This window comes from Triticum aestivum, chromosome 5A, assembly GCF_018294505.1.
Source record: "Triticum aestivum cultivar Chinese Spring chromosome 5A, IWGSC CS RefSeq v2.1, whole genome shotgun sequence".
NCBI classification, from domain to species: Eukaryota; Viridiplantae; Streptophyta; class Magnoliopsida; order Poales; family Poaceae; genus Triticum; species Triticum aestivum.
Genome location: NC_057806.1, coordinates 591,194,907 through 591,219,794, shown reverse-complemented (window position 1 = coordinate 591,219,794; position 24,888 = coordinate 591,194,907). Strand labels below are relative to the sequence as shown.

General features: G+C 44.3%; 2 protein-coding genes across 24 annotated transcripts; one reads left to right on the top strand and one right to left on the bottom strand.

The window, feature by feature from the left end:
• Window positions 1-4,604: 4,604 nt before the first annotated feature.
• On the bottom strand, window positions 4,605-11,522 carry LOC123107847 (UDP-glycosyltransferase 83A1-like). The gene is made up of 3 exons (XM_044529754.1): window positions 11,042-11,522; window positions 5,027-5,568; window positions 4,605-4,949 (listed from the first exon to the last, which is right to left on the bottom strand). Exons 1-3 carry the CDS (start codon window positions 11,520-11,522, stop codon window positions 4,605-4,607), a joined length of 1,368 nt encoding a protein of 455 aa, XP_044385689.1.
• A 752-nt stretch (window positions 11,523-12,274) lies between these two features.
• Window positions 12,275-18,397, top strand: LOC123105074 (uncharacterized). Of its 23 annotated transcripts, none has more exons than XR_006450654.1 (9): window positions 12,275-12,621; window positions 12,860-13,040; window positions 13,147-14,598; window positions 14,803-14,858; window positions 14,937-15,674; window positions 16,052-16,218; window positions 16,285-16,357; window positions 17,165-17,427; window positions 17,965-18,397. XR_006450654.1 is itself a non-coding variant. In XM_044527058.1 (8 exons), exons 4-8 carry the CDS (start codon window positions 15,046-15,048, stop codon window positions 17,984-17,986), a joined length of 411 nt encoding a protein of 136 aa, XP_044382993.1. In that variant the 5' UTR covers window positions 12,277-12,621; window positions 12,860-14,598; window positions 14,803-14,858; window positions 14,937-15,045; the 3' UTR covers window positions 17,987-18,397. The 23 variants fall into 23 exon arrangements, 2 of the variants coding, with proteins under 2 accessions (XP_044382993.1, XP_044382994.1); XR_006450665.1 differs by having other exon boundaries at window positions 12,276-14,598; window positions 14,937-15,110; window positions 15,381-15,471; window positions 15,611-15,674; XR_006450656.1 differs by having other exon boundaries at window positions 12,277-12,621; window positions 14,133-14,598.
• Window positions 18,398-24,888: the final 6,491 nt, after the last annotated feature.

Sequence of the window (24,888 nt, the reverse complement as noted above, 5' to 3'; positions counted from 1 at the left end):
GAGACTCGCCCCACCTCGGCTATGCCTCCGGCACGGACAGAGGAGGCTGTCGGGAGCCGATGCATCCAGGACGGACTTGAGGGCCAGCAGAGGTTCATGTTTGTTACGTGCACGACGAGCGCCGGCGGAGAGAGAGATGGAGAGGGAGAGGGAGAGGGAGAGGGAGAGGGAGAGAGAGAGAGGGCGAGAGAGAAAGGGAGAGGGAGAGAGAGAGAGAGAGAGAGTCAAGAGGCAACAACGGCGGCGGCGGGTCACGGGAACAGCAGCGGCGGTGACGCCGGACAAACCTGCATCGCCCCCCTCCCTCCCCTCCACTGGTCAACAAACCTCTTTGACCCAGTCCACGTCAGCAAACCACCTGAGAAACCCACTAACAACGATTTTTGAACGGTATTGGTTAGATTAGGGGGTTAAGTGAACCAAAAGAAAGATGAGGGGGTTATGCGAACAACCCACTTTCTTCAAGGGAGTAAAATGGACTTTTTCCAAAAAATTACGCAAAAAACACTTTTTTTGTTTCCTTTCGCGAGAGTCATGATTTTGCTTCCACGAGAGGCACGGTTTTGCTTTCGCGCGAGTCACGGCTGTGCCTCTCGAAAACGAAAAAAATGTGTTTTCTGTTTTTTTTCTTTCGCGAGAGTCATGGTTTTGTTTCTCCGAGAGGCACGGGTGTGCTTTCACGAGAGTCACGGCCGCGCCTCTCAGAAACAAAAAAACGCGTTTTTTATTTTTTTTCTTTCGTGAGAGTCACGGTTTTGCTTCCGCGAGAGGCATAGTTGTGCTTTCGTGAGAGTCACGACTGTGCCTCTCGAAAAGGAAAAAAACGTGTTTTCTGTTTTTTCTTTATTTCACGAGAGTCACGGTTTTGCTTCCGCGAGAGGCATGATTGTGTTTTCATGAGAGTCACGGCCGTGCCTCTCGGAAAGGAAAAAAACGTGTTTTCTGTTTTTTTTTCTTTCACAAGAGTCGCGGTTTTGCTTACACGAGAGTCACGGCCGTGCCTCCTCGGAAATGAATAAAAACGCGTTTTCTCTTCTTTTTTCTTCTTCCGCGAGAGGCACGGTTGTGATTTCGTGAAAGGCACGGGCGTGCCTCTTTCGGAAAGGAAAAAAACCCGTGATCCTGCCTCGGTTTTTTCGTCCGGTTTTTTTTATGAAAAAAATTCGTCAAAATCTATCAACATGGGATCTAGTTTTGAAGATCTCAACGTGAGGAATCCAACGGTGAAAGGGGTTCGAGATTTGAACCCATTGTTTAAGAGATAAAACGTTTGAATAAACGAATCTACGAAAAAAGAGAAAACTTCTCGATTGCAATAAGTGGCGCGTTGTATGTGCGTCACTTGCCGCAACCAAGAAAAATGAAGTGATCTTTACACCAAATACTCCTCAATTAGTGACCGACTACTCCTTGCCACAGAGATTGACCTGCAGGTGCCAGCAAGACAATCTTTTTATCCCCCTTCCACAGAGATTGACCTGCAGGTGCAATCTGTGCTGCACGATGCTCCATTTCGGTTGGGAAAATAAGTTATGTGGAACACACAGGTTGTAAGTAGTAGGTGGTGGTACTAGAGACCATCTCCTTCTAAATGACGGGCGCAGCGGAGAGTGGCGTCGCCTGCAAGCCCAGTAACCACGTGGTCTCTTCAAGTTCATATCACGCAGAAGTCATGCGTGTTTATTTCCTCTAATTTTGAAAATAACTATAAATATGCATATTATGAAGAAAAAAATGGTTCACTGTTTTTAAAGTGTTCAACACACATTAAAAAAATGTAAATGCAGTGTTTGCTCAACTTTTGAAAAGAAAAATCTACCATTTCAAAAAATGCAGAAACATTTCAAAAAAATCAGGTGTTTTAGAAAAAATTTATGTTACATTTAAAAAATATTATACAATGTAAAAAAAATGGTCCCTACCATTCAAAAAAATATGCAGGCTCCATTTAGAAAATTTATCATTCATTTCGAACAAAATGTTTGTGAATGAAAAAACAATTTATCCCATGTTAAAAAACACATAATTCAAGAAAACAAATCGCATTATACAAACAAATTGTTTCAACATGCATTGAAAAAATATTTAACACATATTCGTACAATATTCAAAAACAAGTAGTAAAAAATTAAATCATGTATTAAAAATATTAAATGTATATAAAAAATGTTTTAGATGTATACGAAAAATGTACAATGTATATGAGAAAACTAGACAACAAAACATATATTTACAAAAAATGTTAGTCATGTATTTGAAAGTGTTAAATGTATACAAAACTATACAATGTGTATGAAAAATTTAGAAATCTGTTACAAAAAGGAAAACGAAAAGGAAAAAATGGTGAAAAGAAAATAAAGAAACGAAGAAAATCGATAAAGAAACAAAGAAAACCGAAGAAAAGATAAAAGAGAAAAAACGATACAAAAGGCACCTCAACATGTCCCTTACCGGGCCGGCTCACAGGTAGCGAGCGGTGTCGATGCCAGAGGCATGACACATTAGGAGGGCAACGTATAGGTCTTGCGCTAAATAACTACAAAAATTATATACTCTATTCGTTTGGGCCTTTTTCTTTAGCTGGATCCAACCTACTCAATTTTAGTTTTGCCCCTGTTCCATTAAATGGTTGTTCACTTTTGCCTTCCACACCATTTCTATCATGTCCAAGCCATTTAGCAAATGCCCCTGGCTAAGGCAAATGATTTTATGTGGTTATGTCTTTACGTTGCAGGTATTACAATGCAGTTCCTATGCACAAAACGATTATTTTGGAAACTGGTTGCCTGTACATGCATAACCACTTATCTACTAATGGTGTTATGGACAGGTCGGACTTGCTTTATTTCAAGAAGGCGAATGGGGTCTTTGACTTGTTCCAGTATTTCAAAATGGACCCACACTGTCAAGGAAGCCCATTTGCCTCCTACTGCTCTCGCCACCGCAAGGGTGCGCCGCTAGGCAAAACCAGCACAACGCCGCCGGTGGTAGGAGGTCTTCTCATGGTTTCGTGCCTTGTGGGGTGGCCTGGTATGACGGGAGGATCAACTGTTGTGCATGCTGGCGCAAGACCTGCAAGTGGACGACCAAGCAGCACTCGCATTGGATGTTCAAGATTTGACGCGGTTGTGCGGTGTTGCTGCAGGTTCGCGCGTTAGCGGCGGTTCTAGGCTAGCTAGCCGCTAAGATCCCGTGACTTGGTAACCTTCGGCGGCAACTCGTCCTGGCCTAATCATCATAGGAGGGCGCGGAGACATGATCATGGGCGGTAACAGACTTTAGGAAGTCGTTGTGTCTTGGTCGGGGCGACTAGGGCGGCAGCGTTGCCCCAGTTTAGGAATAATATCCTCCCTGTCATTTCCTCGTTTCAGCAATGCGCTTAGCGTCGGTGGAGAGCGTGTAGAGGTGTTTCTTCGGCTTATCTTCTTGGATGCGGACGGTTTTGATCTCTGGTGGATCCGTATGGATTCGGCCGACACTTGTGATCTTTGGAGTACTTGCAGGCTCTTTTGGGTGTTTTTTTCTCCGGGGTGGCAATTTTCTACGCACATCACAGTCGCCAACGTCTTCTGGTCTACATCAATGACTCTTCAGCCACTGCTTCTACAAGCTCCTTGTTTCAAACAAAGTTGCTCCGTCGAGATGAAGGCCTAGAGGCAGCAACAAGGTTTGCTCATGACGCGTTGTCGATGGTTACAAGAGGAAGAAGACTTTGACAACCCTAAAGATTTGGACTTGCGATGCATAAAATATGGCCTTAGGACTTCCCAAAAAGGCCATGAATAGATTATAGCTTAATGAAGAGCGGCTATTTGGCTCCTCAGCTCATCTACTCCCACCATGAACAGTAAAATCAGAATAAATACTAGAAAAATTCAAAACAAAATCCAAATGTTTGTTGCATGAAAGAAAGATGCTTCAGTGCGTAAGCTCCGTGCCAAATTTCAGCTAGTTTGAACATCTGAGTCTCTCTCAGCAAAAAAGAGAAATTTAGGGTCTATGCAACAATTTACTGGTTGGACCCTTTTTTTGTGAGAGCTACTCAGATGTCCGAACAAGCTGAAAGTTGGCATGGCCCTCACCCACTGAAAAAGCTTCCATACAAAAATAATTTGGATTTTTTAAAAAAAATTAAAGTTTACTGTTCACTGGATGCAGATGAGCCCAGACTTAGAAATGGATTGCGCATAATCTTGCTAAATGTGGTTATAGAATTAAAACTAATTTTCGTTAGTTGGGAGTGTACCATCCCGCGTCACAGCTGGTGTTGTTGAGGATTGTAGAATCTCAGATGCTTACATATATGCATATACACTTACCCCGCCTCATTCCTTTCATGCTGATTTTGGGCTTCATAACCTACTTTGTACTGCAAATTGTTCGTACAGTTAGCAGGTTAAAATCGTTCAAACATTTCCTTACAGATTAAGATGTGTACGCTAAGGAACCACGTGCATACTTTGTTTGGTGAGCAATCATAATCTGGGAGGATGTACGCAAGGGAAGCACGCCAGAAAGCGTGCACGACATAAAAAAGAGAAAAGAAAGAGTCGAAAAATGTTTCTTCGGCCGTCTCAGACAGTAACGAGTGAAATGCAGCTAGCTCACTCGTTTAGGAGGGTAACAAATCTCTGGAAATTCTCATACGAGGACCCGCCCTCGCCGATGCTCCTACGCGCTGCATTCCTGAGCATCCCTACCCTCTCCGCGATTCCCTCGTCGCCGATGACCTGCTCAAGTTTGCTCTTCACCTCCTCCTTCGTCACGACTCCATCTCCGAGCGTCACGGCCAAGCCGGTCCTCCAGATGTCGCAGATGTAGCTCCGGTTCGTGAACTGGTCGGCGAAGTAGGGCCAGCACAGGATCGGCACGCCGTTCCTCACCCCTTCCATCGTCGAGTTCCACCCGCAGTGCGACACGAAGCACGCCACCGCGGGATGCGCCAGAACCTGCATGTTGACATGGATGAGAACCTGGAGCTTGCAATGAGCGCTGACAGACGCACATTTCTTGGTAATGTACGCACCTGCTGCTGGGGGCACCAGCTGACGATCATGCCCTTGCCGGCGACGCGGCTCTGGAACTCGTCGAACCATGCCTTGCCGAGGCCGTCGGAGGTGAAGTCCGGGCGCACCACCCACAGGAACGGCCGGCCGGTGAGCTCCAGCCCCTCGGCGAGCTCTCTGAACTGCCGCGGGTCGAAGATGGTGAAGCTGCCGAACGCCACGTACACGACGGAGCCTTCGGACTGCGAGCCGAGCCACTCCAAGCAGCTGATGTCTTCCGGCCAGAACTGCCCGACAGGCTTCCGGAGCTCCTGGTCGGCAAACAGCGGGCCGATGGGCAATATCTCCGGGAACATTTCAAACGTCGTTGTCTCGGCGTCGTGGAACGAGTTGCACACGACGATCTCGGCGAGGTTGGTCGCTTGGGCGTTGTCGGTGACCACGAGCTTGAAGATCAGCTGCTGCCCTTCGGTTGGACCGTCGATGTACCACGGCAGGCGCGACATGCAGATCGTCGGCATCTTGGGGGCGATCTCATATATTCCCTCCTGCTTTGCCACGCCTGCAATGCACTTATTTGTCATCATGTGTGCTTCAAGGGAAAATCGCAAAGCTGATTGATATGCAATCTGCAGAGACGATGCACATATGACTTCTGCTGCAGAGTTATATTGTTATCGTTGGTGGTTAGTTTGATATGTCATATCAAGACAAATATCTGATTTAAAGTGAAATTTCCTCTGATTTTAGCTATATGCAAGTCACCTGAATTTTCAATTTGGGTCAGTCACTTTGTTGGCATACTACCTGTGCCATTAACTTATTCCTTCTTAGGAAACTTCCTTTGGCAAAAACATTGACCGTTAGATGCTTATTATTGAATATTATAACATAGTGCAAATTTCGTGTAAATTTTGTGCAAATTTGGTCATTGTTTGTTTTAGTTTGTTATTTTATTTTTCCTTAAAGGGTAATACCATGCCACTAATTCATTCTTCCCTATATAACTTATTTTTTATTTTGTTTTATTTTCTTAGTATTAGTGTAAGGGAAAAAAGAATGCTAAAAAAGAAGAAGAAGAAGAAGAAAGTGCCTTTGGATCTAGATCGGGTGGTGGAGAGTGGTGGAGAAAATTTGACTGAACACCCAAAAAATAAGCACCTATCAAATAATAGCTCCCATAACATGGATATATATTCACTCAATTTTTATGCAATGTGTGTCCGATTCATACCGATGTGTTAAAATTGCACTACGATACCCTTATTTTTGCACGTTAGGAAACAATGCAATTTCTATACCAATCATGTGCAAAAAAAATTGTCATTTTTTGTTTTATTTGTTTTTACATTTTATTTCTTCTTTTGTGCAATGCAATATCATGCCGCTAACCATGGCCAACCCTTCCAACCCAAGTTTTCAGAAGGTCTTTTCCACCATAGTCACCCCAGGCAATCTCGTCGACAGCTAGAGGAATGGGGATCCATCCCTTCCATTTTTCTTATCTTTATAAGGGTTTTGGTTTTCTAGCAGCATCGGGGAGGTGCTGGTGGTGACAACGTATTGGAATGAGATCTCTCCGCCATTTCCCTACACCGGCGACGTCTAATCCTACACCAACCATGGTGTTGTCAAATATGCTGGCTCTCTTCGGATCTTTAGATCTTGGCAACTAGTGTAGCAATCTAGGAATGTTGTTGGTTGGATCATAGTGCGCCGACTTCGATATCTTCTTTCAATTTGTTAAGCAACATGATCTGGTTTCTTGAACCCTCTTGACAGGTGGAGAAGGAGTGTAAGCATGTGTTTGTGTGGTCTGATGCCCCAATCGATGTGTGTTCAACAGTTTTTAGATCTCGTTTCAAGCGGTGAGTAGCTATTTCGGTCTTCAAAGCATGGTATGATGAGGCCGTTTGCAGGTGTCCCTTTTCTTTACCATCGGTTCAATACAATTTTGAATTTTTGATGGGTGGTGTATAATCCAAGAAAGAAGATGAAGAGTATGACTATCAATGTAATTTTATTTTTTACTGGTTGTTTTGTGTCTAGTTGTCTTTCCATTGAGCTGACAACTTTTTTTTTGACAATTATCAGACCTAAGATGCCGTTTAGTGTCTTTTTCTCAAATAATTTTTTTTGCCAAAATATTTTTTTGTTTTAAGTACTCCTTCCGTTTTAAAATTTCTGAAGTTTTAGATTTGTCCTAAACTAAACCTATTTAAGTTCGACCAAATATATGAAAAAAATACCAACTTCTACAACAGAAAATTAGTTTCATTGGATTTAGTATAATATATATTTTAAACTATATATGTTCCATGTATTATATATTTGGAAAGTTTTCACCAAACTTGGTCGAATTTTACAAAAGTTTGACTTGGCACAAATGTAGAACTTTTAATATTTTGAAACGGAGGAATATGTATATAATAAATAATCGAAACTTTTATTTTATGATATATAAATATAAACAATGGAAACTAGGCAGTAGAAGGATAGATATTTGGTACCCTTGTCATCGATGAAGCCATCCTCTATCATCTTGGGAATGTTGGACCACATCTTGAAACATGAATATTGGATTGATAATATGAGAATCAAAACGGAGAATGTCATAGTTGTAAATGTGGAGCGGCCGCTCTACATTGGCATGAATGCGCGCACTTGCCGCTCTGCGCGAACGCGCGTGGGTGAGGGAGGGTTTCGTGTGGACTAGAATGGTCAGAAGCGGGCGTGGGTGTTGTCCGGACGCCCGCAAAGCCCGCACGTTTGTCTTTGGTTTACGGGAAAAAGTGCGTCCGGACCACCATGCGGACCGATACAAGCTCGCGTTGGATCGCACAACAAATCCGAACCACACCGTCCACACGGTTGCGCGGCTTGAGCGTCAACGTTGGAAATGCCATAACGTATTTTGTATTCCAAACGGTTCATACAGTTAGCAGGTTAAAATCGTTCGGATTTTTCTTCTTCTACAGATTAAGAAGTGTACGCTAGGGAACCACTATACTTGGTGAGCCATCATAATCTGGGAAGATATATACGCAAGGGAAACGCGTCAGAAAGCATGCACAATGTATAACAAATAAAAAGAGAAACACGAAAAATGTTTCTCAGTATACAGTAAAATGAGCTCACTCGTTCAGGAGGGTAACAAATCTCTGGAAATTCTTATAAAAAGAGAAACACGAAAAATGTTTTTTCATACACCTTTTTGCAATTCATTGATGTATGTATATATGGATGTCGTATGTATATGTATATATGCAGATGTATGTATGATCCATGGATATGTATGCATTGATGTATGATTTTTTTTCATAGAATTTTTTTGTTAATTTATGTATGTATGTATATATATATATATATATATATATATATATATATATATATATATATATATATATATATATATATATAGAAAAAAATTGTGCTACAAAAGTTACATTTAAGGTTAGTTGATTTAGTGCATTTTAGGTTATTAGTTCTACTGTTAGTGCATTTTAGGATACTAGATTCTATGTTAGTGGATCAGAGAGGAAAAGGTAAAATAATGAAAAGGAAGAAAACAGGAAGAAGGAAGAAGAAGAAAAAGGAGAGTAAAAGGAAAATAAGAAGAGGAAGAAGGAGAAGAAGAAGGAGAAGAAGAAGGAGAGGAAGAGGTGGAGAAATAAATAAGAAAAGGAAAAAAAAGAAAAAAAGACCTCGTTTCAAGCGGTGAGTGGCTATTTCGGTTTTCAAAGCATGGCATGGTGAGGCCGTTTGTAGGTGTTCCTTTTCTTGACCGTCGGTTCAATACAATTTTGAATTTTCGATGGCCGGTGTATAATCGAAGAAAGAAGATGAAGAGTATGATTTTCAATGTAATTTTATTTTTTACTGATTGTTTTGCGTCTAGTTGTCTTTCCATTGAACTGACAACTTTTTTTTGACAATTATTAGATTTAAGATGCCCTTTAGTGTCTTTCTCAAATGATTTTTTAGATCTTTTACAATAGTTTGAAAAAAAATCCCAAAATATTTTTTTAGGTTTAATACTCCTTCCATTTTAAAATACCTGAAGTTTTAGATTTGTCCTAAACTAATAAACTTATTTAAGTTCGATCAAATATATGAAAAAAATACCAACTTCTACAACAGAAAATTAGTTTCATTGGATTTAGCATAATATATATTTTAAACTATATATGTTCCATGTATTATATATTAGGAAAGTTTTTAGCAAACTTGGTGGAATTTTACTAAAGTTTGACTTGGGACAAATGTAGAACTTTTAATATTTTGAAACGGAGGATATGTATATAATAAAGAATCGAAACTTTTCTTTTATGATATATATAAATCTTTACCTACTAATAAAGCAAATAGTGCTTCTGCCCGTCCGTCATTAAAAATGCCCTTGACGTTGGCAATAATTACCCACCAATGCCACCCGTAAGTGGCAAAAACGATTCGTTTTTAATTTCTAATATCGCTCCAGGATTCTGTTATTAAAGGTGGATACGATATAATAGCACCAATGCATGGGCAGCGCGATGGCTGAGGCAACGATGCTTCACACAGGAGACCAGGGTTCGATCCCTGGTTCTCACACTTTTTCTCTTTCTTTTTACCAAGCGCAGTAATGGGCCAGCCCATGTGCGGGTCGTGGCGCCCCCTGTTTTCTATATCTTTTTTTATTTTTATTTTGTTTTTTCCCTAAAAATAAATTTCGGATTGATGGCGCCCCCTATTTTTTATTTCTTTTTACTTTTTTATTTCTGTTTTGGTTTTTTATCTCAAAATTAATTTTGGATTTCCAAAATATCAAACAATTGCGAGTTCTGAAAAAAAGTAGGAAAATGGTAAACTGTTTGTGAATTTAAAAAATATTCTAAAAATCAAAAAATGTTCATGACTTAAAAAATTGCTCACAAATTATAAACAAATCACGATTTCTAATGATTTCATGAAATAAAAAATGTTCATGATTTTTTTAAATGAGCCAATATTCAAAGCATATTCAGGAATTTAAAAATCATGTCCATCAGCTTTTAGAAAATGTTCACAAAAATTAAAACACATCCGTAAATAATGAACAAAACTAATTGTAGGTTCCATAAAGGTTTTATTAGGAGATCTATATAGCTCGTTTTATGATTTTATTTAGTCCTTCGCGTTGGGTAAAAAAGGGTTTCCGTGTTTTGTACAACGCTGAACCCAACAAAATTGACATAACTTTCTAAGGGTTTGTTTTTGTAAGCTATATTAAAATGACTAAATGTCTATTTTGCTTCCATACACAGTTATGCTTATTTTCATATCACAATAGTGGTTATGGTAAACACCGCTACGCTAAGTCCAGACGAGACACTTTATTTATCAGTATAGCTCAGGCAGGGTCCGTCAATGCAGTTTGCTCAGCCACAAAATATTTTGTTGTGACGCCTTAAAAAATCAAGTCTTGATGAGCATCATATTGTTCGTTTTTGAAATTACATTTTAAAAGTGTCTTATCGCATCATGACATGATTTGTATATACTTTGTGAATTTGATTCATACTTTTTTATATCTACCACACATGTATAACTTGATAGTTTTTTTCCGTTGCAAGGCACGGGCATTTCCAAAAATGTTCGCTAAATCAAAAAAAGTTCGTCAAATTCAATAACTATTCCACCCAATTTCTAAATATTTTCATCGATTATAGAATGTTTGCCAGTTCAGGAAAATTGCTTAAAAATGTTCACAATTTCTAAAAAATGTTTGTAAATAGCAAAAAATATTCATAAATTGAAAAAATGTTCTTGATTGTAAATTTGTAATAGTATGTTGTTTGCGATTTCAAATATGTGCATGAGTTTAACAAATTGTTCATAATTTCAAAATGTTCATGATTTCGAGAAATTGAGAGAGATATTGTATCTCGGTGATGCAACGAAATGTGATCATGACCATTTGAAATTATGAATTTTTTTCTCCCGTTGCAACGCACGGGCCCTTTTGCTAGTATAAACAATGGAAACTAGGCAGTAGAAGGATAGATATTTGGTACCCTTGTCATCGATGAAGCCATCCTCTATCATCTTGGGAATGCTGGACCAAATCCCGAGACTCGCCGCGGCCGCCGGCCAGACGGCAGCCACCCGGACGCCGAGGTTCTTGGCACCCTGGTAGCAGAACCCTAGGTTGACGTCGGCGAGGAGCCACTTGACCTTCTCCCCGGACGCCTCCGTCCCCCTGATGAGGTCCTCCACGTAGCCCGGCACGTACCGCGTGATGGCGCCCACGAACTTGCAGAGGTCCCTGCGGTCGTCGCCTTCGGCCATGCCGTCCGGTATGGAGACGAGGCGGATGCCGCACAGCGCGTCGCCGGTGGTGCCGGTGTCGAGGAGGAGCGCGTGGATGAGCTCGGTGCAGACGAAGGTAACCTGGAAGCCGTGGTCGACGAGGCGGTGCGACAGCTCCATGAACGGCGTGACGTGGCCCTGCGCCGGGAACGGCAGCACCATGACGTGAGGCGCGGCGCCGGCCATGCTGGTCGACTCACTGCTGGGGTTGATTTCCGAAGCTAGCTGCGCCGTCGGCGTAGACGCTGCGTCGCTGCCTTCTGCCAATATTGGACAAGCAGCGTACGGAGAGAAAGAGAGACGGACAGATACTGATAAGCGCGCGTTGCTTTGGCAGTTGCGCCCGTCGCCGCACTAAACGATCTCGTCGTTTTCTCTCTGCCCTCTGGTACGACTACGATCGGCGAGACCGGCTGCCGGCTGTCGCCGGCGCCGCCGGCTCGCGTTTCTGTTGGCCGCGCGCGATGATGGACACGAGGAGTGAGAGTGACAAGTGGGGGGTCGGCCCGGTGGGGTGATTCTTCTTATTGGGCCTTTCGAGTGAGGGGTCTTTTTTTTTTAACTTGTGGCACATTTTTTTCAAATTAAATAATGGTTACATCTCTAACAAGGGCATCTAGAATACTGTGTGGAGGATCATTATCCCACGCAATTACAGAATTTGAATCAAAAGATTTTCTAGTTAGCTCATGTGCCACAGTGTTTGCCTCTCTAGGACAATCTCTACTCCTAATGTCTCGGTTGGTAGGTCGCGTTTCGGGTTTTATTTTCGTCCCACCTCACCCGGTCTTTTTTGGTACTTCTTTGGTACTTGCTCCCACCTCCCACTCAGCCGCGAAAAACCAAAGAAAACCCCACGATCGAGTGCCGCACACGCCCAACCTCCCGTCGCAATTAACTGATACGATCGAAAATAAACCACCGAAAACAAACCGGCGAAAATTAACCAGCGAAAAAAACACAAACAAATCGCACGCAGGATCGACGGGGCTCCCCTCGATCTGTTTCCCAGGTCGATCCTCAGGACGCCGCTGGGCGACAGCCCTTCGCCATCGCCGAGATCCGAGGGGAGCCGCCGCCACCGAGGTCCGGGAGGAGCCGCCGCCGCACCGTCTTCCTCCTCCGCCGACCTCCGAGGCGCCCAACTCGTGGGACGCCGCCGCCTTGCGGAACCCGAGGGCGGGGCAGGGCATGATCGCGTTGCGGTCGAGGTCCAAGATCGCTGCCGCCGAGGTCCAAGATCGCCGCCATCGACCTCTGAGATCGACATCCCTCTCTATTTCTGGTTCGCCGGCCTCTCTCCCTTTTACCAATAACTCTCTTTTGTGCGCGTGCATCGCTGCCGGCGTCCACTACCGGCCGCCTCCGCCGTCGATTGGTGCCCCCATGGCGCTACTGACTCCGACGAGATCTCCTATTTCCAACATATGCAGCCGCCTCGCTGTTCTGGCCCCATGTGCGGACCCGTGGCTAACCCTAGCCATCTCTATCTCCGACGGTGATGCCTCCTCTTCCTCTTGCAGCCCCGCCCTCGTCCTTGCTGGTGCTCCACATGTATATCCGACGGTGACGGCGACCGACGGGCTGTGGGTCTACCAGAAGGCGCGGCAGGCGACAGCGCAAGGCCGCTCGCAGCAGGGCGCGTGGTCGATGCGTGCGGGTGGTAGCCGGCGAGGACATGTTGATGTTCATCCGGGGCACACGGTGAGTATTCTATGTTTATGTGAATAGATGCATCAGCCATACGGCTGCACCATCTCCAAGTATTTCTGGGTCAATCGTCCGAGCCCCATGTCCATGGCAACAACAGTGAGGTGAGCAGCAGCAAAGGCACCTCCGCCGAGGTGGTGGTCGGCGTTCGGCGTCTAGCAGTGGCCGCGGCGATGCAGAGAAGTTGGAGGCCAGGAGGCGGGGCAAGAAGATGGGGATGGCGAGGCAGAGGAAGCGGTGGGCGGAGGCAGAGGAAGGAGAGTGGGCAAACTGCATAGGGAGATGCAGAGGAGACGGGTCGGCAGCAGGCAGAACGAGCAGCTGGGCGGCAAGGGCATGGGGCCGGAGGAACTCTCCTTTGAGGTGCTCTGCGTGCTCACCTAGGTGCTCCTCTACGGCTGGGTCATCGTTCCCGCGCTGAGCAAGTTCTCCATCTCCTCGGGCGGCGGCTGCGGGGAGCCGTCGCAGCTGCAGCGGATGGGCGCAGGCCGCGTCCTCATGGCGATCTCCATGGCGATCGCGGCCGTCGTGGAGACGAGCCGCCTCGCCAGCACGGATCGTACATGGGCATGATTGGTGGGGATCGGACATGGGCATGACTGGTGGAGCTGATAACGGACACATCAAGAAACGACCATAGCTCCTCGAGCCAGCTAATCTGCTCGTTGCTCTCTCTATCTCCTGATTTGCCTCTCTGCTCTCTTTTCCATTCATCTCTTTTTATTTAATCCCCCCAAAATATCATCTTTGTTGGTTCTATGCCTTCAAGGTGTTTGATGAAAGTTTAACTAGGCTGTAGGTATATAGCATGTAACATTTATCCTATGTTGTCTTTTGATAATTTCTTCTCCCTGAAATTTAGCTGCAGACCTGGGTTATGTGACTTGCCTGTAGTATATGTTGCCTCTGGGTTATGTGGACTTGCCTGTGCAACATATCATTTGATAATGAGCCTGAGGAAATATACTTGTGCTGGATTGTTTGAGATATATGCATCAGATAAGCCCATGTTGCTGTGAATTTTGCTGGTCTGACCATCACTTTATTTATGCTTGCGTGTGTAATTCCTGTTTTGTGCGCCAACAGTGGCCACTATTTTGTCTCACCGGACAAAACCTGAAAATGATGGGAGGCCGCCACCGCAACAGACCGTCGGTGGCCATGTGCGGGTGTCTTCCGGGATCCAGCTGTGGTCGTCGCCGTCATATGGGTACCAGGGGATATGGATGCTAGAGGAGGAGGACGTGCTTCTCCGGCCAGACCCAGGGTCAGGGCCGGCACGCCGCGGGCATCTACTGCGACCATGGCCACACGCCTGGGCTGACGCCGCTGATGAAGCCGCACACCCTCAGCCACAAATTTGTCCCCGATCCCATCCATGCAACTTCTAAGCATGTCTGTTTCCATTAGCTGGCTTCTTGTTCTGTTCACTGATGCAAAGCCATTTGTGCAGGTGGGCTTCGCTGCCATGGAATGGCGCCTCTGATTTCTCAGGTAGATGAGCTCGGATTCATGGATGCTATGTCCATACAGCAAACTGAGTGCTTCAAAGGTACTGACTAATTAACTCATTTGTGTGATCAGCAAGCAACACTTCATTAATGACATGAATCAGCATATCTGAATACTACCCCGCCAAAAAAAGCATATCTGAATACTGTTTGATTTCTTCTCCTTGACCATGTATCTGAACTTTATTACGCTTTGTTGAGTCGATTAAATGAATTGTTGCTGAACATTGATGGGATGCTCACAGAAGATGAGGTCAAGAAGGTGGCTACGCAAATGATCACAAAGAGAAGACTACCGCTGGTTCGTCTTCCCCCGCCCCTTCAACTATGTTCACATCTGCACATCAATCTATTGATATTGTTTGGGATTTTTTTCCAGGGCCTTTTGATCGACCACGCGATTCAAAAAGCTCTTTAGTGCAGTTTGCAACAACAAAAATCAGAGGAAGCTCTAAGTTGATTCACAGAAGTTCAGAAGTTCAGTCCAGATGCCAAGGCATGCTTAGCATCTCATAGTCAGAGGCTATCCCGTCTCAACATTGCACCTATGCAGGTTTTCAATTTAGGAGATGATTTGCACCTATCCATTTACTCTAATGTATTACATACTAATCCTTTTGGAGGCAAGAACGGAAGAAAAATCTGGTGATGTCTCCACGAGTCAAGTTATATAGCCGTTTCTGACTTGAAGGAATATTTGTGGGATTTCAATCATTAGGAAGTTAGAGGGCATCTGCAGCTTGGCAAAGTAGATGTTGTTGACATCAATTATTAATTGTTATTTTATAATGTTCCATCATTTTGTTTTTACACTTTTTTGCAGGCACTAGCAATGTTTTACCATTGACAGAGCATTGTGAATATGGTAACAGACTACTTGGGTGTTCTGAAATCGAATTCTGTATATAATATAAGTATATTCCATGACATGTGTTGCTGCTTCTGATTAGATACAATAGCTTCTCTCTTTTTTATCGTACAGCTGAGATCTTCATTACATTACAACCTTATGTTTTGCTTTTTTCTTAATTGAAATTGGTGTTCTCTCTCTAGGTTAATGGATCATCCTGGGAATGGACTATGGAATGGCAAACTAACAGGGCACATCGCACAACTGGTATAAATGTGTCGATATGTTGCATTTCAAGGCAGTTTCACTCATAAATACTACTCCATCCATCCCAAAATAAGTGCTCAACTTTGTACTAACTTTAGTATAAAATTGTACTAGAGTTAAGACACTTATTTTTGGATGGAGGGACTGCAAATTAAAGAATAACTACCATTTGTGTGTGTGTGTTGGGGGGGGGGGGGGGGAGGATGTAGAAGTGAAATTTTCTAAAAATTTAACCTACGTTTTTCCTTGAGAAGGTTTATAAAATTATAAGACATAATTTGATGAAAGAGATATCTCTACTTCTTGGTGTTGCATCAAGGCCTTGATATTGGACTACAATGCATATGTCATTTCGTTTCCTCCCCTCCCCATCCTAGGTTGTTGGTCAGGCCAGCTGAGGAGAGACACCAAATTAAGAAGAGAGAGACATCAAAGATGGAGCTGTGTTTAGCTGCTCGCTCATCAGACCTTACCCGGCAGAGCTGCTTGAGGGGCTTGCTGCCATGCGGTTTTGCTCAAAATAGCTAGAGCACACACGTGATAGGTGGAAATCTCTTGCTTCTTGGCTTGATTTGGTTCAGTTTTTATTACTGATTTGGTTTGCTTGCAGGGTTGCTTTGGTTTACAAGGAGGAGAGGCTGAGGCTGATGCTTCTAGAGTTGGTGTACGTTGTGTAGAGAGAGGTGAGGATCTCACTCCAGTATCTTGTAAGTCTGGAGTAGGACAATACGTTGGGCCTTTTCATTAATGGATGTTGTTTCTGCATGTATCTTGACTATATATTTGATCCGATGCATTACTTTATTTTCTAGAAACTTTACTCTTAGGAAAATGTCGGTTCACATTGGAAAAATTCACTCGGCGTTGTCCTTCTGTTTCATGCATGATGCAATAACCATAAAACATGTTTGGCACCATGGAAGCCACAAGGTTACAGAACTAGAGACATGTAACCTACTTAATGCCTTATATCTGTCTTCCTATGTTTAAATATTTAGATATTTTTCTCTAAATTATTTATATATTTTTCGATCATGTACCGCCTCTCACTGATTATTTATTTATTGCAAATCCATGAAGTTTATGATTTTCGCATATAGCTATTGTTTTACTTTTGCCTTGTTGTGACCTGTGAGTACAATTAGTCTTCTGGCTAAATTCTTGTTTTATATTCCCACATCATCTTAGATATTTCATTCATTGTCACTACTCTTAATTTTGGTTTACAAATTTGCTGTGGGTTAATGAATTTTTCAGGTTCTACTGAATTTTTCATGTTGAATTTGATTGTATACATACTTGCTAATCCAATTATAGATAGCTAAATAAATTGAAGATGATGCCACTTTGTGCATTGTACATCTATTGGAAATGGCAATAGTTACATGACCAACACTTTCCCATTCAGTTTAGTCTGCTATTCTGCTTGTACTATCATTTCTTCAGATATATAGATTTTTTGTTCTACTAAACTCTCATGCTACTTGAAGTTTACGTAAAGAGTTTCAGGGGAGCAAAGCAGAAAGGAGTTCAGTGCGAAGGAGAATAGGAGGGAGGAGAGATCTGGACGCACCAAGACAAACAAGCGAGCTGATCATGCCGCCAACCTTGTTCTGTGCGGCTCGCTGGAGCTAGACGATGAGTCCTTGCCTGCCTCCGGCCCTCCTAACAATTGCTGTGAACCCTGTTATGCGCCCTTGGCTGATCAGCCAATCTTACTATACCTTTCCCCCTCCCGGTTCATCATGCTCAGGTCCTAGCTTGCATCTTGTGAGTTTTAATTAATACAACAAAATATCGCACGTACTTTTGTTAGTTTACTTCACTTTTGCTAGCTTGTTGATACTTTGCACAAAATTGCTAGAGAAATAGGCACATCAATTAAATGATTATACATATAAGTCGATGGTGGTATTTTTTCAGAAAAATTACATGCATTTCTATGATTCTCCATTTTCCAGATTCTTCCTGCATTTATGTGATTAATTGAAATACCATTCTAAATGCATTTGCTTACTAGGATAATTTAAATTTCTGGATAAAATTTCACTGTAGTATATCTTGCGTCAATAAATATATGTTTTGCGTTTCATGCTGTGCGGCATATTTTTCTTACAAACTATTATGTTACTGAAAAAAGTTGTTCAGGTAATGATGGTATCTCACGTAGTGGTTAATGGTGATTTTTTATTTCACCATTTGTTCTTCCTCGAGTACCTGTTCTTTTTTTCACTCTGTCGTAAGTTGACGATATGCCCCTTTTGTGTGACACTGTTTTTTTCCTATACAGGAAGGACTTGGCGCAGTTGTGACGTTAATGAACAACACTCCAATCAGGGACCACAGTGACCTCGGGGAGGAGATCAAGAGAATCAACAACCCTTGGTGGTTTTCCTCATCATCGGCACAACTGCAATCAGCAACAATGATGACCAGCTCACAAGGCAGCTACTGAACCGTTCGAGCCTTGTTGAAAAGACAACATGGAGACCGAGAGTGATCCAGAGAGAGGGGGGGTGACCGGGAGAGGGAGGAAGAGTGTTCGAGAGAGGGAATGAGGGAGAGTGAGGAGGAAGAAACCTTGCAAGTACACATTGGTAGGACAACCATATTCTAAAATAAAAAATGGGATTTGGTGGGATCCCATCATTGTCTTTGTTCCCGGTGTCTGTCACACACGATAACTTTAATGTCGAATGCATAATGGATGCATTCTTAAATTATTTGATTAAAGAATTTTTAGCTCTACAAGGGTTGCATGTGGAATCTAAGGAGAATCTGTGCACCAGCGTCCGACTCCTTGATGTTGCTCTGATCATATTGTGTAAATATATTTCTAATAAAGCAATCACCCGATGGTGTACATGTTAGGAATAACAAGATGTAATCATCAAGTGTGAGAGATGGCAACATCATGATGGGATGGTATGTACTGTTGTGCTCATCAATAGAGTTAGATCACTTTTCTGTCTGAGAGTCGATTTTTTTGTGCGTTAGATGGATTGACAAGTACCAAAGTTTGATGCAAGCAGAACTAAAACCTGTCCATGGATTACCTTCAGTCCCACATTCCAATCAACAACATTGGGCTGAGCGAGCACGCGGGTGTCGCAAGAGGCAATGGGCAGCCGGTGGAGACTGAGTGGCGAGCGGCGGTGGCGAGGTCGAGTGGTTGGCACCAGCGGCGAGTAGGCAATTACCGTGATGGGCGAGCGGATGGGGCGAGTAGGTGTCACGATTGCATCACAATTGGAATAAAGTAAACAATGCATACGTGTGGCCATTAACTAATTTTGTATGTTGTGTGCTTGGGTTAACAGTCAGCCAAATCAATCAGCCAAGGACCATTATGTACGTGAGTGTGTTAGCAGTGGGTATATCTGAAGATTATTTCTCAACTCGGCATGTGGGTAGAGACTAAAAAGACGATGCCATGGTAGCATGGCAGACCTGGCAAGTGCCACAAACATCATGATATTCTTCCTTTTCTTAATTCCTTGATTTGAAAAATAATTTGCTCTGCGTGTGTAGGAACATAGCAGTCAGGCAAATGACACTTTGGCATCTTGATCTATGGGGGTTCGGATTGGTCTGTTGAGTTATGGCTGGCTGATCGGAATAATTTTTCTATTTAAAAAATATAGCAAATAGCATTTCATTATAGATTGGTCTGTTGAGTTACGGCTGGCTGATCGGAATAATTTTCCTATTTAAAAATGTAGCAAATAGCATTTCATTAGAGATGGCTTTGCAGCAAATTGCAAATCGCGCAAACCAAGCCATCACCGCCTCGTCGCTCTCGCCGGGAGCGACACCGCCTGTCTCTTCTTCGCATTCTTAGTCGGCATCTCCTCCATCCGGATGCCCTGCGGCACGAGCCACTCCGCCACCGGCTGGGACTCGACCTTCGGAAAGTTTAGGTCCGTCTACGCCCGTCCGGCACGCCACACCGCCACCATAGGAACGAGCAGCCTCATAGGCGGCGGGATACATGCCGAGCCACCAACGCTGCCCGGCGTCGGAGAACTCCAGTCCGAAGTTCCCGGAGGGCTTCGCCCTCATGCCGAAGAAACCGGACTTTCCCTTCAGCGTCTTCTTCGGCGCCATCGGGGAGCGGGCGGCGGCCAAGCGGGGAGCGGGGCGGCGACGTGCGGCGCGGGGTGGAGGCGGACGGAGCTGGGCGGCGGCGTGCGGCGCGGGACGAAAGCGGACGGAGCGGGGCGGCGGGCGGACCGGAGAGACAGGCGGACAAAGCAGGGCCGAAGAGGAGGCGGACGGAGCGGGGCCGGGCGGAGGATGGACTGGAGACGGAGGCGGCCGGAGAGGAGGCGGGCGGGGTCGGGGTAGCCGGAGCGGAGGCGAACGCGATGGGGCAGCGCGGCGGCAGGCGGCGGCCTAGGCGGGGTGGCATCAGTGGCGGGGGTCTGGATCTACGGCAAGGCGAGGCCTTAGAAAGTTAACATGTAACTCGTGCAAACTATTTCAAAAGCCCGTGGCAACGCACGGGCAGTCTACTAGTATGCATAGGATACCAGACCGATCCTGTGAGCAAGGATGAAACAGTCACTCAAAATAGCAGAATAGGGGCTCAGTATTTCCATCTCTCTCCATTGCATGCTGATGTGACTTCCAAGCAATCCGATTCAAACATGATATTTGAGCATCCCAGCTGATCTGCCAAGGCCAACCGTTCAATATAGCCATTGCTTCGGCAGTAGGGGCATCTCGCACTTAACTAAAGAGTGTCGTTGAGCCTGCAAGTGCTTGCCCATGGTGATCCCGAAGAATAGCCGCAGTTGCTCCCCTTCCATTGTCCATGAAACATGCATCAACATTCACCTTATACTTGTTATGTTCTGGTTTTGCTCACTTAACTTGAGGAACATCAGCAGCCTTCTTTGCTCCAGCAAAGTTAATCGTTATTGCATATATGGAGAGGGCAGATTTTGGTGGGCTCGCCACCCCTTCACCCTTCACCAACTGCCTCCGTTGCCACCATATATATATACCAAGCCCCCACAAATATGGACTCATGTATGCCACTCTGAGTTAGTTGCACAAGATGCTGTTGTTTATCTCTAAGGATATTCTCGAGGATGATACTGCCAGATCGGTCCTGTTCTGCTGCCACTTCAACTATTTCATGAACTCCCATAGCCCGCCAAACAGCTCTAGCTCGGTCACAAGTGAACATAAGATGCTTCAAATCTTCAGCTGCATTTCTACAAACCGGACATTGTCCCGAGACGGGAATATGTCGGTTTGCGAGTAATGCCATACCCGGTATCATCCCATGTAGCACCTTCCAGCCAAAATTTTCCACTTTGCTAGGAACATTCAGCTTCCAGAGAATCTCCCAAACAGGATTGGAAGATGATGGTCCGTCCTCTTCTCTTCTTATTCTGCCCCCGAACTGGTGAGCCCATTCTGTATAGTACGCGGATCGGACAGAGAAAGAGAAGGATTGTGTTTTATGCCAAGCTATGAAATCCTCTGTCAGATTTGTGCTCGGGGTATCCTCAAAATTCTCTCAACATCAATAGATATAAAATTATCACGTAAAAGTGCTTCATCCCAAGTTCTTGTCCAAGGGTCAATCAGTTCGTCAACAGTTTGCAGCATACACATTCATTTCAGTGAGATAACTTTTCTTGATGGGCTACATGGGATCCAATGGTCTTCCCATATGTTAATGCTACTACCAGATGCAACTCGCCAAATATGCCCCCTTTTGAAGGTCTGCAACCCAGCCACTGTACTTTGCCATGTAAATGGTGACCCCTTTTTAGGTCCTGCTTTTAGAAGGTTCCCATCAGGACAGTACTTTGCTCGAAGCACTCTAGCACATAAGCTATCCGGATTGGAAATAAATCTCCAACTTTGCTTTGCTAGCATCACTAAGTTAAAAGCACGTAGATCTCTAAACCCCATGCCGCCATCTCTCTTGGGCGGGGTCGGGCCCATAGTGGTGCAAAAAGTGCGGCCCGCACAGGGCCCAAAAATTTGGGGGGGCCCAATTTTTTTTACAAAGGCCTAGTACTAAAAAAAACTTATGCGCTTTGGGCTGCTGGGTGCTGTAGTGGTCTGGACTGCTGGAGTCGAAGCAACGAGGGCATCGAGGATCGAGCCATCGAGCGACCAGCGCTGAAACGGGATCGGGGATCGATCTCCTCCTCCTCTTCCAGTCCTCCTACTCGTCTCGATCGCTACAGCCTGCAGGAAAGGACCTTTGATCCAAGGTGTTCACTTCGCCTGTGTTGGAGTCTGATCCCTCGGTCCTTGGATCGACGATCGATCCAAGGTGTTCTGGAGTCTGATCCCTCGGTCGAAGGTGTTCTATCCTGGAGTCTGATCCCTCGCCCCTCGGTCCCTGGATCGATCGGATCACAGGGCAACTGGCCGCTGCAGGTGAATACAAGGACCTCCACTCCTCCAGACTCATAAACACATCCCCTACATGTAGATTGAGCTCCGCCGTCGTAGATCAGGGATATGGAAGTTAGATTTGATATAGTTTTTGTTGCCTCAAGTATTTCTGATGGTAAATTTCAAATATCTCCCCAGAATATATCAGAAAATATCCCATGTTTTCTTTAATTACTAGCATACCCGCATATAGTTTGTATGTGATACTTCCAAGTGCTATACCATTGTAACAAGTATAAAGACAGTTACTCTTTTTTCCTAGACACAGTTGTATACATCATATTATGGTTTATATATAGGCTCATGAGCCTAGCAGTTTGCTTTTTATTTTATTATTATTCAAATGTAAAAGACATAAATATGATTTAGCCTCTAAATATTAGTCTCTTACATATTTCAAGTGCTATACTACATCCAAATATTGCAATGCCTTTTCTTGGACAGTGCACATGTTAGCTCAAACTTGAATGTGTTCACTAGTTGTATGCCTCTTTGAGCCAATATATTCAAATTGTACTTCTTATATAGGTATTAACTTCGGTTCTACTCATAAAGAATACTAAAAGAATGAGGATGTTCAAATAAATAGCAACCAGGAGTTGGATAGGTATGACTTTTTATATTTTCAATTGTTATGTAAGCCATTATATTATATACATTACAATTTTTTTCTGCGAGATATATATACTATAATTTCTTGTTAGTTCATTTTTTTAAGATAGGGCCCCATTTTTTAGTTTCGCACAGGGCCCCGGATTTTGTCGGCCCGGCCCTGCTCTTGGGGATACACATCTTCCACCATGCCCACTACCAATGCATCTTGTTCTTTTCCTCTATATCACCCCACCAAAACCCAGAAATAGCATCAGTAATTTCCTTGCAAATTTTCTGAAGGAAATATGCCCTAGAGGCAATAATAATGTTATTATTTTATTTCCTTATACCATGATAAATGTTTATTATTCATGCTAGAATTGTATTATCCGGAAACATAATACTTGTGTGAATACATAGACAAACCAAACGTCACTAGTATGCCTCTACTTGACTAGCTCGTTAATCGAAGATGGTTATGTTTCCTAACCATAGACATGTGTTGTCATTTGATTAATGGGATCACATCATTAGGAGAATGATGTGATTGACATGACCCATTCCATTAGCTTAGCACCCGATCGTTTAGTATGTTGCTATTGCTTTCTTCATGACTTATACATGTTCCTATGACTATGAGATTATGCAACTCCCGTTTACCGGAGGAACACTTTGTGTGCTACCAAACGTCACAACGTAACTGGGTGATTATAAAGGAGCTCTACAGGTGTCTCCAAAGGTGAATGTAGGGTTGGCGTATTTCGAGATTAGGATTTGTCACTCCGATTGTCGGAGAGGTATCTCTGGGCCCTCTCGGTAATGCACATCACATAAGCCTTGCAAGCATTACAACTAATGAGTTAGTTGCAAGATGATGTATTACAAAACGAGTAAAGAGACGTACCAGTAACGAGATTGAACTAGGTATTGAGATACCGACGATCGAATCTCGGGGAAGTAACATAGCGATGACAAAGGGAACAACGTATGTTGTTATGCGGTCTGACCGATAAAGATCTTCGTAGAATATGTAGGAGCCAATATGAGCATCCAGGTTCCGCTATTGGTTATTGACCGGAGACGTGTCTCGGTCATGTCTACATTATTCTCGAACCCGTAGGGTCCGCACGCTTAAGGTTTCGATGACAGTTATATTATAAGTTTATGAGTTTTGATGTACCGAAGTTAGTTCGGAGTCCCGGATGTGATCACGGACATGACGAGGAGTCTCGAAATGGTCGAGACATAAAGATTGATATATTGGACGGCTATATTCAGACACCGGAAGTGTTCCGGGTGATTTCGGAGAAAACCGGAGAGCCAGAGGGTTACAGGAACCCCCCCCCCCCCCCGGGAGAAGTAATGGGCCATATGGGCCTTAGTGGAGAGAGAGAGGGGCAGCCAGGGTGGGCCGCGCGCCTCCTCCCCTTGGTCCGAATTGGACTAGGAGAGGGGGGCGGCGCCCCCCCCCCTTTCCTTCTCCCTCCCCACTTCCTTCCCCCTTCTAGTAGGAGTCCTACTCCTACTAGGAGGAGGACTCCTCCTTGGCGCGCCATAGGGGCCGGCCGGCCTCCTCCCCTTGATCCTTTATATACAGGGGCAGGGGGCACCCCTAGACACACAAGTTGATCCATGTGATCATATTCTTAGCCGTGTGCGGTGCCCCCTTCCACCATAATCCTCGATAACATTGTAGCGGTGCTTAGGCGAAGCCCTGCTACGGTAGTACATCAAGATCGTCACCACGCCGTCATGCTGACGGAACTCTTCCCCGACACTTTGCTGGATCGGAGTCCGGGGATCGTCATCGAGCTGAACGTGTGCTAGAACTCGGAGGTGCCGTAGTTTCGGTGCTTGATCGGTCGGGCATGAAGACGTACGACTACATCAACCGCGTTGTGCTAACGCTTTCGCTGTCGGTCTACAAGGGTACGTAGATCACACTCTCCCCTCTCGTTGCTATGCATCACCATGATCTTGCGTGTGTGTAGGAAATTTTTTGAAATTACTACGTTCCCCAATAGTGGTATCAGAGCCTAGGTTTTATGTGTTGATGTTATATGCACAAGTAGAACACAAGTGAGTAGTGGGCGATATAAGTCATATTGCTTACCAGCATGTCATACTTTGGTTCGGCGGTATTGTTGGACGAAGCGGCCTGGACCGACATTACGCGTACGCTTACGCGAGACCG